Source organism: Perognathus longimembris, chromosome 1 (genome assembly GCF_023159225.1).
Source record: "Perognathus longimembris pacificus isolate PPM17 chromosome 1, ASM2315922v1, whole genome shotgun sequence".
NCBI classification, from domain to species: Eukaryota; Metazoa; Chordata; class Mammalia; order Rodentia; family Heteromyidae; genus Perognathus; species Perognathus longimembris.
In genome coordinates, this window is record NC_063161.1 from 152,440,307 (window position 1) to 152,454,863 (window position 14,557).

At 41.4% G+C, this 14,557-nt stretch overlaps 2 protein-coding genes across 2 annotated transcripts; both read left to right on the forward strand.

The window, feature by feature from the left end:
• Positions 1 to 1,742: 1,742 nt before the first annotated feature.
• LOC125356325 (olfactory receptor 1L4) lies at positions 1,743 to 2,678 on the forward strand. Its single transcript, XM_048352736.1, has one exon. It carries the CDS (start codon positions 1,743 to 1,745, stop codon positions 2,676 to 2,678), a length of 936 nt encoding a protein of 311 aa, XP_048208693.1.
• Positions 2,679 to 7,377: 4,699 nt separating this feature from the next.
• On the forward strand, positions 7,378 to 8,429 carry LOC125356335 (olfactory receptor 1L6-like). Its single transcript, XM_048352747.1, has one exon. It carries the CDS (start codon positions 7,500 to 7,502, stop codon positions 8,427 to 8,429), a length of 930 nt encoding a protein of 309 aa, XP_048208704.1. The 5' UTR covers positions 7,378 to 7,499.
• Positions 8,430 to 14,557: the final 6,128 nt, after the last annotated feature.

Below are 14,557 nucleotides of genomic sequence, written 5' to 3' on the forward strand. Positions count from 1 at the left end.
CCAAATATTCAACTAATTGTTATACTTAAAATTTTTTCTCTATTACTATGAAATAAATCATTATGGTATAGTAAAATCTCTAAAATTAGAATCTCTATATAAAGATAGAGAAATCTATGAATCACATTGATTTCTTTTTCTCTGTGCTTTGGCTTGTAGTTAAGAACCCTAATTTTGACACTCCTTGGAGTATAATCATTCTAATTTTTTCAAAATTATATTGCTTTTGCCATTTTTGTTTTGCCACATACTATTTTGCCATTTTAGATGAATCTTAGCACAATCTCGAATTCCATTAAAAATTCCTGAGTCTTATTAAATGTGCATTAAATGTTAATTTAAAAGAAGCTGACATTCTTAAATATGAAGCCCTCTTTTTAGTAGTATAGGATTTCTACTTCATTTTCTGTTCCATTATACTTTCTTCAGATACATTTTACTTCTTTCCTTTCCTTCACATTCATTTTTAAATATATTGCTAACTGAATTATTTTCCAGATCACATCTCTGTAATATTATAGTAAGAGCCTTAGTGTTTTTTGTTTTTTGTTTTTTGTTTATTTTTTGTCTATCTGGTATTGGCCTACTTTGAAGAACTCTTTACAGGTTTTAAATTTTTTTCAGATGGTCATCTTGAATTTTTTTTTTTTTTGCCAGTCCTGTGCTTGAACTTGGCCTGAGCACCATCCCTGGCTTCTTTTTGCTCAAGGCTAGCACTCTGCCACTTGAGCCACAGCACCACTTCTGGCCCTTTTCTATATATGTGGTGCTGGGGAATGGAATCTAGGGCTTCATGTATACGAGGCAAGCACTCTTGCCACTAGGCCACATTCCCAGCTTTCATCTTGAACTTTCTAGTACACAATTGTGTCACTTGAAAGTACTGACAGTATCATCTTTTCTATTATATAATCTCATTTCCATAGTTTCCTTATTGACTTATTCCACATATGAATGATCTAACTTAATAAAAGTCACAAAACTATCCCTCTGTGTTCTATACAACATATTGGTGGAAATTGGACTGCTATACATTAAAATTTTAAATTCTTAAAAAGTTTGAATATTTAGAATAATAACCTTCTAGAGTAGTTTGTAGTCAGGAAGAATAAATAGATTGAAAGGACTAATCTCAGTAACATAGGATACTTGCAGTATTCCTTTTTGCTAGCATACCTGGACCCAAAGTTTATCATGAAAGCATTCATGTTACAGGATCCAAATAAGTATGTTAAAATAAACACTAGTTGGATTTTATTCTGTGGATAGCAAAGAATTAGTTAATTCTGATGCTCACTAATCTATTATCACCACAAAATCATACTTCTAGAACTATGGGAAGAAGTCGCTGAATCAGAGGATGCCTTGTATAAAAATACTGTTCAAGGTGGTACCCAGAAACTTCTTTCTCTAGGAATAGAGAGAGACACAAACAGGCAGACAAATAGACCATACAGTTGGCCAAGAAACCACACAGTGTAAGAATGAAAATAACTCAGGTAATTTTTATAAAATAGAACTTGCTATTCACACAAGAAGTTTCCATTTCTAATTTAACAGGTCACTTGGAAATTTTTTCAGTCCACTATTGAATTTTTTGCCTTATGGGTTTGTCTACATGTGCTTAAATTAAATGTTCCTCAAAATCCTAACCAATAGTATTCCATTTCTCAAGATTAAGGTGAGTGAAGAAGCTGTATTGTTCAAATTGCCCTTCAAAAGTCACGATCTGCCCCACAGTCATGGAGACAAAGAACCACAGCAGCAACACCGCAGGCTTCATCCTCCTGGGCCTCTCTTCCAACCCACACCTGCAGAAACCCCTCTTTGCCATCTTCCTCATCATGTACCTGGTCACCGTGCTGGGGAATGTGCTCATCATCCTGGCCATCCATTCCGACTCCAGACTCCACACCCCCATGTACTTCTTCCTGAGCAATCTGTCCTTCATGGACATCTGCTTCACAACTGTCATTGTGCCCAAGATGCTGGTGAATCTGCTCTCAGACACCAAAGCGATCTCCTATGTGGGGTGCCTGGTCCAGATGTACTTCTTCATGGCCTTTGGGAACACTGACAGCTACCTGCTGGCCTCCATGGCCATTGACCGCCTGGTAGCCATCTGCAACCCACTCCGCTACGATGTGACTATGAGCCCCCAGCGATGCCTCCTCATGCTGCTGGGGTCTTGCTCCATCTCCCACTTACACGCCCTGTTCCGGGTGCTGCTCATGTCTCGCCTCTCTTTCTGTGCCTCCCATGTCATTAAGCATTTCTTCTGTGACACCCAACCTGTGCTAAAGCTGTCCTGCTCTGACACGTCCTCCAGCCAGATTGTTGTCATGACTGAGACCCTGGCGGTCATTGTGACCCCCTTCCTGTGCATCCTCTTCTCCTACCTGAGAATCATCATCACTGTGCTCAGAATCCCCTCGGCGGCTGGCAAGTGGAAAGCCTTCTCCACCTGTGGCTCCCACCTCACTGTGGTGACACTGTTCTATGGCAGTGTTATCTATGTGTATTTCCGGCCCCTGTCCATGTACTCAGTGGTGAAGGACCGTGTCGCCACAGTCATGTACACAGTAGTGACTCCAATGCTGAACCCCTTTGTTTACAGCCTGAGGAACAACGACATGAAGAGTGGTCTGAGGAAATTAATGGGCAGAATTAACTCATAGAAAGAACAAAGTGATGTGATACAATAATCTGGAGATGACCTTGCTGATCGTCAGGTTATCTTTCCTCTCTGACTATTTTTCACATAGCTCTCAAAAAGGTCATGAAGGATTATGTTGGATACCAGTAAGAATATCAACCTGGGGGCAAATCATGTGGTTTCTAGTGACTACCATGAGCAAGTGCATATTTAATCCCTAGGTACTACTATGAATCCAGATTTCAAGAAAAGTTTTGACCAACCCCAAAGGACTGGTTCCCCAGTGATGGAATTAGTGGTTTCTATAAATAACACTTCAACAATCTTGACAATGGATATTGTCAAAGAGTTAACCATTTCCATTAGCTTCCAGAGGAAGATTCTACATGGATCTGCTCATAGAAAGTGATAGCATGGCAGCTGAGGAGGGCTAGGGAAAGATTTCAGATTTCTGGCATTTAGGTGTCTGATGAAAAAATAATATACAAAGGTAACTGAAAAGCAATACCTAGCCAGGCATCAGTGACTCACACATATTATCCTAGCTACTCGGAGGGTTGAGATCTGAGAACTGTTTCAAGCTAGCCTGAGCAGACAAAATCTGAGAGACTTTTATCTCTAACTAGCAAAAAGCCAGATGTGGAAGTGTAGCTCAAGTGGTAGAGAGATAGGTATGAGAAAAAAAGCCTATTAGATTATTTTTATAAAATCCTACTGACTACAATTTACCTTAAGATATTTTTAACTACTTTTGACACACTGTAGTCCTAGCTACTCAGGAGGCTGAGAGCTGGATGATAGGGATTCAAGACTAGCCAGTGCAGAACAGTCCACTAAACTTCATCTCTAAAATAACCAGCAAAAACCGCAACTGGAGGAATGGCTCAGGTGGTAGGCTGCCAGCCTAGAAGTTTAAGGCTCTGAGTTCAAGCCCCAGTATGGCCAAAAATGATATTTTTATACTGATACACACAGAATGTTATTTTTCATAATTCTGCATTCCCTTGCCCTTGTTGATGTTGATGATTATGATGATGATTTCACTAAGACATTCCTAATATATCAAGTTAAATGTCCACATGCTGTGTAGATATAATTCTAAGGTAACAATCCACTGTGAGGGTTGCTATTATATCCCCATTTTACAGATGAAGAAACTGAGCATCCTTCCCTAAGGTAATAAATGGAAGAACCAAAGATGTCTAAATCTAGTTTAACTTGTGACTACTATGTTAAGTTTTTCAACATACTGGGTAACATTGTGCCATTTCCATGCATCATATTGTGTACTTTGATCATCCCCCCAGTCATGGTTTGAATAACAAATGACCCACATGCCCACGTATTGAATGCTCAATCCTCAGATATTGGTGTTATTTGGGGAGGTGGTGGAAATATGAGAGCTGGAGCCTATCTGGAAGAAAACAGGTCACCGGGGACATGCCTGTGAGGGTTATAACTTGTCCCTTGACCCTTTCTCATTCTCTGTTCCTGCCTGTCATGAGGTAAGCAACCACTGCCTATCCGATCCTGCCACCATGATGTTCTACTTCATCTTGGGTCCAGAAATAAGAGTCAAGGACTATGGGCTGAAATTTCTGAAATGGTGAATAAAATAAATCTCTCCTGCCTTAAATTGTTGATGTCAAGTGTTTTACTGCAGTAGTAAAAAAAAATACTTTCTATGAAATCCATGCTGCAGATGAGACACCTGAAATTTAGAAAGGCAGAATGTTTGCCCCAGATGAGAGCTGCTCCTTGGCTGAGTAGAGCCCAGGGATCTTCACTCCCCAGTTCCTTTCCACCACACCACACATCCTCTCCCAACATCCCATGGACGGCCCCATGCCTGAGCCTCCTCTGCTCATGTATCCCAACCCCTTCAAAACCACAATGACAACCAGCTAGTAATTATCTGAGATTTGATGAAACTGATGAATCCTGAGGTTCCACCATCTCTCTTCTTCTCCCAGGCCTCTCTTCTTAATGAGCTCCCTGGGGGGGTGGGGGGCATGTGAATGGAAAGACTCTCCTTGGGGTAAGGGCATGTGAAGGGCAATCATCTCCTTCTAGATCCCCACCCCTTCTTTCCCACTGACGAAGCTGGAGAGGCCAGTGATGACAGCTGGAGATGGGGGACGCACCATGTTCTTCATGTTTGGAGCCACAGTGGAAAGGTCACTATCCTAAAGTCACACAACCCCTAAGAGTAGTGAATCCCCACAGTTCCCATAGTAAGCTGGGCCCCTTTCTCCCTTGACTGCTATGAGAGTTGTAGCTGTGCCAGCTGTCCCCTTCCTCTTCTAACCAACAAGGCAAGTGATGGTGAAGAGATGACTGCACCCCCAGCTGGGTCCCTCGGAGTTCACCAGCCCCTCTGAGTAAGTAGCTGTTGTCTTCAATCCCATCACCATGCCCAAGTCTTAAAATCCTGGCATGTTACAAGTAGAAAGTTTCTATTTTGTATGACATTCTCTTGATCCAAGTATAGAATCTGAGGCTCAGTGTAACTGAGAACATAAACTAGATCACCTAAGTCTGCTTCCAAAACTTGGGGAAAGCTACCTAAACAAAATGTCCAAGTCTTTACATTCCCTGGTTTCTTCTTCCTTTCTGTGACACAGGAAGGATTTGTTACTAGTGAGTAAAACCTCCATCTAAGAAAAGGGGTTCTGCACTTTGAGAGGAGCAATTATAGCTATGTTGATGCTGATAGCTGGTAGCAGCTGTCTATTGGCCAAGCCTGGTTCTTAATTGTCTCCAAAACTGAGACTACTGAGGAAAATTCCAGATTGTGTTGCATCTTCCCAACCTCTGAACATATTAAGAGCAGCGCAGACCATTAGCCCACACAGGATAGTGGCAAAGGGAGAGACCGTCCTGGGAAGGCTGACCAGGCTGTCATACCTTTACCACTGATGACCTAGCTTGTGGTATTAGCTAAATCACAACTTCTAAGACCCAATTTTTCTCCATTCAGTACATTATTTTTAAAAGTTAACACATCATATTTCATATGATGAAATATGTTTTCCTAATCCCATAAAAAAAGAATCCCAAAGATAAGATGACTAATTTGATGGAGATTAAGTTCTTAAAGTGTGTGTGTATGTGTGTGTGTGTGTGTGTGTGTGTGTGTGTGTGTGCGCCAGTTCTGAAGCTTGAATCCAGGGTCTGGGTACTGTCCCTGTGTTCTTTTTACTCAAGGACAACATTCTACCAGTTGAGCCACAGCTCTACTTCTGACTTTTGGTGATTAATTGGAGATCAGAATCTGTCTTTCCTACCCAAGTTGGCTTTGAACCATGGTCCTCAGATCTCAGCCTCCTGAGTAGCTAGGATCATAGGTGTGAGCCACCAGCACCCACCTTGAGTGCTTGCATTTTAAGAGAACAAACTGCAGACACATTTGAACCTTGTTGCCACCAATCTTTGTAGGGTCTTTTTTAATCCAGTTTCTTACTTTTTCCTGTACAAAATTATAAATTCCATTAAATTTCTATACATGTATACTATGTACTTTGATCCTATTTACCCCCATTACCCCTTCATTCTCTCTCTTTCCCTCCCTCCCCTGAACTCTCTCTCTCTCTCTCTCCCCATCCTATTGGTCACCTACTTCTCAAACACTCTTCCATTTAGGTGTATGCTTATCTGTTTATCTTTTGTTTATGCTATTTATAGATCTAAATTTTACATATGAAGGAAAACATGACATTTGGCTTTTTGTGTCTGGCTTACTTCACTTAACATGATGATCTTTGGTTCCATCCATTTTCTGGAAATTTCACTTTTCGTGGTGAAATAATACTCCATTGTGTGTATATACCACATTTTAAAATCTATTTATCTGTTGATGGGTGCCTAGGCAGATTCCACAGGCTGGCTATTGTGAATAATTCTGCAATAAACATAAGTGTGCAGGATTCTCTATTTTATACTGATTTATGTACCTTCAGGTCTATGCTCCAGTGCCATAGCAGGATCATATGGTAATTTTATGGTTTCTGAGGAACCTCCACACGGGTTTCAATATTGGTTGCATAATTTACATTCTCACCAACAGTGTATGAGGAGCATTCCTTCTGTTTCATTCCCCTACATTTTCAACAGCATTTATTGTTCCCTTGATGATTGCTATTCTGACTTGCTAAGATGGAATCTCAATGTTGTTTTGACTTAAATTTCCTTTATAGTTAAGATTATCAAACATTTCTTCATGTGTTTATTGGCCATTGTACTTCTATTTTCAACCGCATTTTCCTGCAACTTCTTAGGCAGTGATCCAATGTATAAAACACCTCAATAGAATTAAAGAAAATACCTAGAACCCCACCATTTATCATTCTCCTCAGTCCCTTGACCCTGCCTGGGTAGATCCTGAGATTCTCATGAGATAACATGTACAGCCCTATGAAACAGGTAAGTTCTAAGATTATTTCTGCCACAACAACTTGGGATTCACAAATGTCATTCTGTTCCTGGTAACTTCACATTATAAAAGGAAACAGAGTCAGCATGGCTGTGCTAGGCAGCAGCTAACAGAGTAAGTGTAGGTGACTCATCTCCAATTAACCACCAAAAAGCTGGAAGTGGAGCTGCGGTAGAAATGGTAGAGTGCCCACTTTGAGCAAAATAGTTAAGGGACAGTGCCCATGCCCTGAGTTCAAGCCCCAGGACTGGCATGTGCACACACACATACACACACACACACACACACACACACACACACACACACACACACTGAAATACCACATGAGGTATTCTCTCTACCAAACTGAATAATCCAAGCTAGGTCACACACACTTAACATTCCTTCCTATTTTTTACTTGTAGGACCACAATGCTGAGGGAAAACCAGAGCCATGTGACTGAATTTCTCCTTCTAGGACTAACCACAGACCCCAAACAACAGGTATGGCTTTTTGCCAGCTTCCTTGCCATGTACCTGGTCAATGTGGTTGGCAACTCGGTCATCATAGCAGCCATCCGGAGGGAAGTTCACCTGCACACTCCTATGTACTTCTTCCTCTCCAGCTTGTCCCTGGTGGATATCTGCTTCACCACTGTCATTGTGCCCCAGATGTTAGTGAACTTGCTCACACAGAGCAAGGCCATCCCCTTTGCCCAGTGCCTCACACAGATGTATTTCTTTGTGGCCTTTGGTATCACTGACAGTTTCCTCCTGGCCGCCATGGCCATTGACCGCTACATGGCCATCTGCAACCCGCTGCATTACACCACAACCATGAGCCCCAGGCGCTGTCTCCTGCTGGTGATTGCATCCTGGGTGGTGTCCCACCTCCACTCGCTCACCCACACCATCCTTATGAGCCGCCTTTCCTTCTGTGGGCCCAACATCATCCACCATTTCTTTTGTGACGTCCAGCCACTGCTGACACTCTCCTGTTCTGACACTTCGGTCAATGAGCTTGTGGCCTTCACAGAGGGCTCCTTTGTGATCATGAGCCCCTTCATCTTCATTATTGTCTCCTATGTCTATATTGCCCGTGCTGTTCTGCGGGTCCCTGCGGGGGGAGGCAGGTACAAGGTCTTCTCCACCTGTGGATCTCATCTCACAGTTGTAGCTCTGTTCTATGGAACCATAATATCTGTGTATATTCGGCCTTCATCCACCTACTCAGTGACAAAGGACCGAGTGGTGACTGTCATCTATACCGTGGTTACCCCCATGTTGAACCCTTTCATCTACAGCCTTAGAAACAAGGACATGAAACAGGCCTTGAGAAAGCTGGTAAGAAGAACACAGTAGACTATGGATAGTTTGCTATCTCTAAGAGTTTATCTACTCGATAATGATGAATTGCCATATCTGTGCCCTAGCTGCACAGCTAGGTGCCCTAGCTGCCCTAGCTGTCCTAGACAGTGACTGAGCATTGCAGAGCTACCAAGACAGGCCATTCCAGGGAAATGTGGGACTCTTCTGATAGACAACTTTAATTCTAAAACTCCCTCGGTCAAACCTTTCTTCGTACTATTTTGCAGACATAGCATCTGCCTCCTCTCAATTTTTCTTCCTTCCCTATTTTCTTCCACCCATCTCACACTGAATCTAAAAGATTTTTCCCACTCTGTCCCCAATAACTCTTTTACACATTGCAGGGATTAATTTTTGCACATCAATTTGGCTGCGCTAAGGGATGCACAGATAGCTGGTAAAACATGATTTCTAGATTTATCTCTAATTGTTTCAGAAGAGGTTGTCATTTGAGGATTGAGTGAAGATTATCATCACTAACATGGATGGATATCATGTAATCTAATGAGGGCCCACTTAGAACAAAAAGGCAAAAGAAAAATGAATTCACTCCCTCCTTTTGAGCTAAGACAACCATCTTTGTGTGCCTTAGACATCTGCACTCCTGGTTCTCAGTCTTTTCAAACTCTGAGACTTAAAACACTGGAAACAGACTTTTCATCCTCCATAACCATGACAGCTAATCCCTCATAATAAAGCTTCCTACATGTCTTTATGTATCCTAGCTGTTGTTTTTCTCTGTAGTACCAAGACAACATATCTAAGCACATCTTGGCACCTGCTTCTAGGAAGGCTTGAACCAATGCACTGATCAACAACCCAGTGAAAAATTCTACTCCTTGGTACACACTGTAGGGAAACTTCTATGTGTGCACAAAAAAAAACTGTGGAAGATATTTATGGCATGAGCTCCAAATAGAAAAAAAAATGTTCTGACTTCATGTATAATAGATTTGTTCTCTCCCCTATAAAAATAGTCTCACTTAACTTGATATAAAAGTAATACCAACAAATGTCTAGTTTCCTAGCCATTTCTGCTGAAATACGGAATCTTAGACTATCACTAAAATATCAATAATAGAACAAAGGAATAATAATGTATTCTTTACTAAAGAGACCATATCTTAAAATGTTTCCCCAACTGCCATACACCAAGCCTTTGTTTTTTAAGATTCAACACCAAGCCTTTGTTTTTTTTTAAGATTCACTTCTTTTTTATTTTTGGCTCCTAAGTTTTTTTAAATCCAGTAGAATCTTTAGTGGTTTACTCCAAGGAAGCTAGCTTTAAACAACCAATAAGAGCATCTAGAACCAAAAAGATTTCTGATGTTTTAGGTTTGGAGAGGAAATACACCTGTTGAAGGTGCTTACAATGGATGCAGGGTGAGTCATGGTTGCGCAAATGTAACAAATTTACCAATTCCTAACCTACTCTTTTATATTTTAGAAAAGGAATGAAAGGAATGAAGAGATTAAAGTGCTTGCCTAAGACCACCTAGCCAAGTTAATGAATGAGCCATGACTTGGACCTATTACATTTGATTAGTGGAGAACCCATTCCATATTCAAAAAGGATGTTCAAGCTGGGCGCTGGTGGCTCACCCTGTAATCTGAGCTACTCAAGAGGCTAAGATCTGAGGATCGCAGTTCGAAGTTAGCCCAGTCAGGGAAGTCTGCAAGACCCTAATCTCCAGTTAAGCACTAAAAAGAAACATAAATCAAGCTGTGAGTCAAGTGGTAGAGCACTAGCTTTGAGGAAAAAGAAGAAAAAAAAGAAAACTCAGGGACAGTGCCCAAGCCTCAAGTTCAAGCCCCAGGACCAGCACTAAAAAAGAAAAAAAAAAGGTGCTCAAATGTCTTGATTAAATTGGTCAAATTGATTAAGATGTTGCTTCTAATGTATTGAAAGAATAGGAGCTTTGTTATCTTAAGCTTTTCATTAGTTTTTCCTATCTGAAAATGCTGTTTTCTCCGACCAAAGCCCTTTTCTTCTTTAGATTAATTTTCAGACAGGGTCTCACTTCTTGCCTATTGCCACACGCAATCACCATCTTCCTGCCTAAGATCTCCTTCATAGCTGGAGCACCACCATGTTGAGCTTATTCGTGAGATGAGGTCTCACTTGCCTCAAACTGCAGTCCTCCCAACCTCTGCCTCCCAAACACCTGGAATTATGAGCATGAACTGCTGTACCCAGCCATTGTGCAGAGTTTTATGAAGAAATAAACAATAGACAATGCTAGGACATTCGATTTACATTTATGTATTTTCATAAGACTAGTTCCATTTAAGATAACTATTTTTAAGTCAAAGGAAAAATATCCGACAACAAATCCAAATGTCAGTATGAGTATGGGTTATGCTATGGTACAATCCCACACGGGACTGTAAGTCCACTGTCCTTTCAGCCACAGTCCTAAAACCCAAAATTACTGTGTTACTTATAAATATGTGGTTATTTATCCTACTCAGTATGAACATTTATTTGCTGAAACATTACTATATTGTATTACAGTGTACAACCCCGGAAATTGCAGGTAACATCACGTTTTTATAAATGATACACACACAGTTTCTTTTCTAAGTTTGGAAACCTTTTGAGTTCCAGATGCAGAGCTTTAATGATAAGCTAATGAACTGACAAATGAGAGTGTGAGCAATTACTATAAGGTGGTACAAAAGTATGACCCATAGTTACAAGTATCAACATAAATATCAAAGATAAAAAAGGCATTCCATTTATGGAAAGGATAAACATAAACAAACATAGTAACATGTGATTTATGCACATGTGTCATATACTTTCATATTATAAATTTTGAAATTTCTTTTAATTTAAAATTATTGTGCATGCCCAGGAAATGTATACATAAAAGAGTGGGGATGGGGCCAACACTAGAGAGGTAGACAAATGAAAGGGGAGAGGTAAGAAATTCAGTGAAAAATGTATTCTAGCCAGGCACTGGTGGCTCATATCTATAATCCTAGCTACTCAGGAGGCTGAGATCAGAGGATTGTAGTTCAAAGCCAGCCCAGGCAGGAAAGTCCATGAGACTTTCACCTCCAATGAACCACTAGAAACCTAGAAGTGGAGCTGTGGCTCAAAGTGGTAGAGCACTAGCACTGAGAAAAAGAACTCGGGGACAGCCTCCAGGCCCTGAGTTCAGGCCTCATGACTGACAAAAAAAATAAATCATTGTACATACCACAAAATTCAGAAAAGTAAGAGAAGGGGTGGGTTGAAAGGGAGTGAGAATGTTGAAGGGTGACACAGATCAAGATGACGCTGCATTCATAAACTGCTTTGTTGAATGGCACCTCTTTTGCATAGCTACTTAAGGATAATAAAATCTAAAATAATTATGCATGGTTCATCCCCGATGACCTCAGCGGGTGTTAGCAGATGACCTCTGCTGGCCTGAGTCATCTCTGTACCCTGTGGAGTCATAGGGAACAAGTCTGCTCACTTTTCCCACATGGAGGAACTGCAAGCATTTGAAGGCAATGACTGTGCTGCTCAGCCCATACCAGATCTGTTCTCACTTATTATTTAACTGCTATGAGCTGATCTGTTTTCCTCATAGGGACTGGAATCCGGTTTGAGGCCCATGTCAGATTGTGGGGTGTGGGGGAGGGGCTCGTTTGCCCCGGGGAGGGATACCAGGAGAAATGGTCTCAGGCTCCACACACCTGCTATTTGGAAACAGAGATAATCCTAATGAACTCCAGGCCCCAGAGGGGACAGCTGGACCTGGACATTTGCCTCATCTTCTCTCCTAATGCCAGATCTGGGATTGGGCCCCAGGAGACACTGCATGTGAAAATCACTCAGTTCTTCCTGGCTCCTGTTCCTGAAGACAGCTCATTCCAGCCTAGTCTTAAGTCTTTCTGGATGTTAGGCAAGGAATAACACTGAGGTTTCCACCAGCCCTTTGTGGGAGAAGCAAGACATCAGATCACACTGGGAGAGAGTCTGCATGGTGGTGGTGACAGGTTCTGAGAAGGTCACATTCAAGGTAAGAGTTGATAATTACAATTTCCAAGTGAGAGAAAATAAAGATGGCAAATCTCTCTTTCTCTTTCTGTCTCTGTCTCTGTCTCTGTCTCTCTGTCTCTCTGTCTCTCTCTTTCTCTCTCTCTCAGCCTCTGTCTCTCCTTGTCCCCTTGTCTCTTTCTCTTTCTCATACATATACCTTCTCCCTTGCTCTTTGCTCCTTTTCTCACTTTGGCTTTTGGCTTCTGCCTTCCTGTCAAACAAATGCATTTTTTTTCTGGTCATCATGAGAATGTAATATTCATGAGCTCCCTGAGAATCCTGCCTGAAGGCAGTACAGAGCAGCCACATTCAGGAAATTCCTGGCAGTGCCAAAACATCACAATTATGTAGACAATGCTGGCATCCCACCCCTCTACCATGTGTGGACACTCCACCCGGCCTCCTCAATCCCGAGCAGCTTTCAGAATCTTTCTACCCCACTTCCCAAGCACAAAAACAACCTCCAACCTCCACAACTATGAGTTGTTTAGCAAGCTCCACTTTTTTCCTCATTTGAGCCTTACAGTCATTTGAGTTACATTCACTTTGGTTCGCTACAGTTGGGGCTCTGACAAGTGTAATGAGGTACAGATGATACTCAACCCTGAGTCTGTTCACATCAAGGACTATGCTGCATCATGCCATTGCTAGCTCAGAGCCATCACCCAAAGATCATAATAATGACATTGGTGACAATAGCTACAACTCTCTAATATTCAGCCTTATAGTTATCAAAGCTCCACTTCACACAGACAGTAAATATGGAAAGTGATAGTCTAGTTTTCCCAGGAACTAAGGGACTCTCAAAAATCCTGGGCAGACACAGAGGACCAGCTGGTGACTTGACAAAAGTCTTGTCATTTCCTTAATTCCACCAAGGGAAACAAGAATACAAAGGAGAGCTAATATATGATGGGCGGGTCACTGCTCCTATTCTGACAACCATTATATTTAATCCACACAGCAATGCTATGACTTAGGTATTGTTCTTAACCTCTGCAGAAAGGGAAGCCACAAAGACTAAACAACTTGCTCTACATGGCAGCCCATAGCTGATGCCTAAAGATATGTTAGAACTTCATGTCAACACAACAAAATGTGTTTTGTTTCCATACCCAGAAGCCTGGCATTAGTGCAGGCTGGCAGAGAACTTAGTTCATCAGCCAACTGCACAAGTTGGAATCTCTACTTTCAAGGAGTTTTCTTTTTCTTGGTCTTTCTCCCCTACACCCATCATATGTCTCCCTCGTGATTAAATTCCATGTATCAGAAGATTCATAGGTCTTGGGGGGGTGGGGATACCTTCAGTTAATTCTAATACGGTAATGCCTTCAACAGAATGTAGTGGAATGATGGACACATTTCACAAATGAATGAAATGAGGGCCACGAGAAGTGAATAATTTACCCAAAATATAAAATAGAATGGACCTTTAGATCTGGAAGGCATGCACATCATCTAACATGTTTCAGTACGTAATAAATCCCAGGTTCCATTTTATGTGCTCCTACTAACATTAAACATGACTATTATCATGATAAAGTTAAACTCTTCTTTATTCTAGAGCTTATTTACAGAGCAAACAACTGACCCTCACAGGGGCCAGAGCACTGCCTGCCTAGGAGGACAGCAAGCACTGCCATTCAGCCTGTGAGACACCGAACCCAACACTCCTGATGACCCAGGAGTTGGGCAGCACTTGACATGAGGATGCTTGTGGTGGGAGCTTTTATTTGTAAAATGCTTTTGGTCTTATAAAGCTATTTTGTCCATATTAGATCCTTTGATTCACCTTCAAAACAACAACAATTTTAAAAGGCAGGTACTCCTATTATGCTAAGAAGATCTTAGTGCCAGGAAAATTGTTATGTCTGTTCTCCTCCAACACACACACACACACACACACACACACACACACACACACACACATCTCAGCATAGTTTTCTTGTAAATGTATATCTTCTAATTGAAAAGAAGAAAGAGGACATTAAGACTTAGGTCTTCTGAGCTAATCTCCACTATAACTTTAGCTAGGGGAGCCACAAGACAACTACCAAGGTCTCTGAAATACAAAATTCACCTCCCA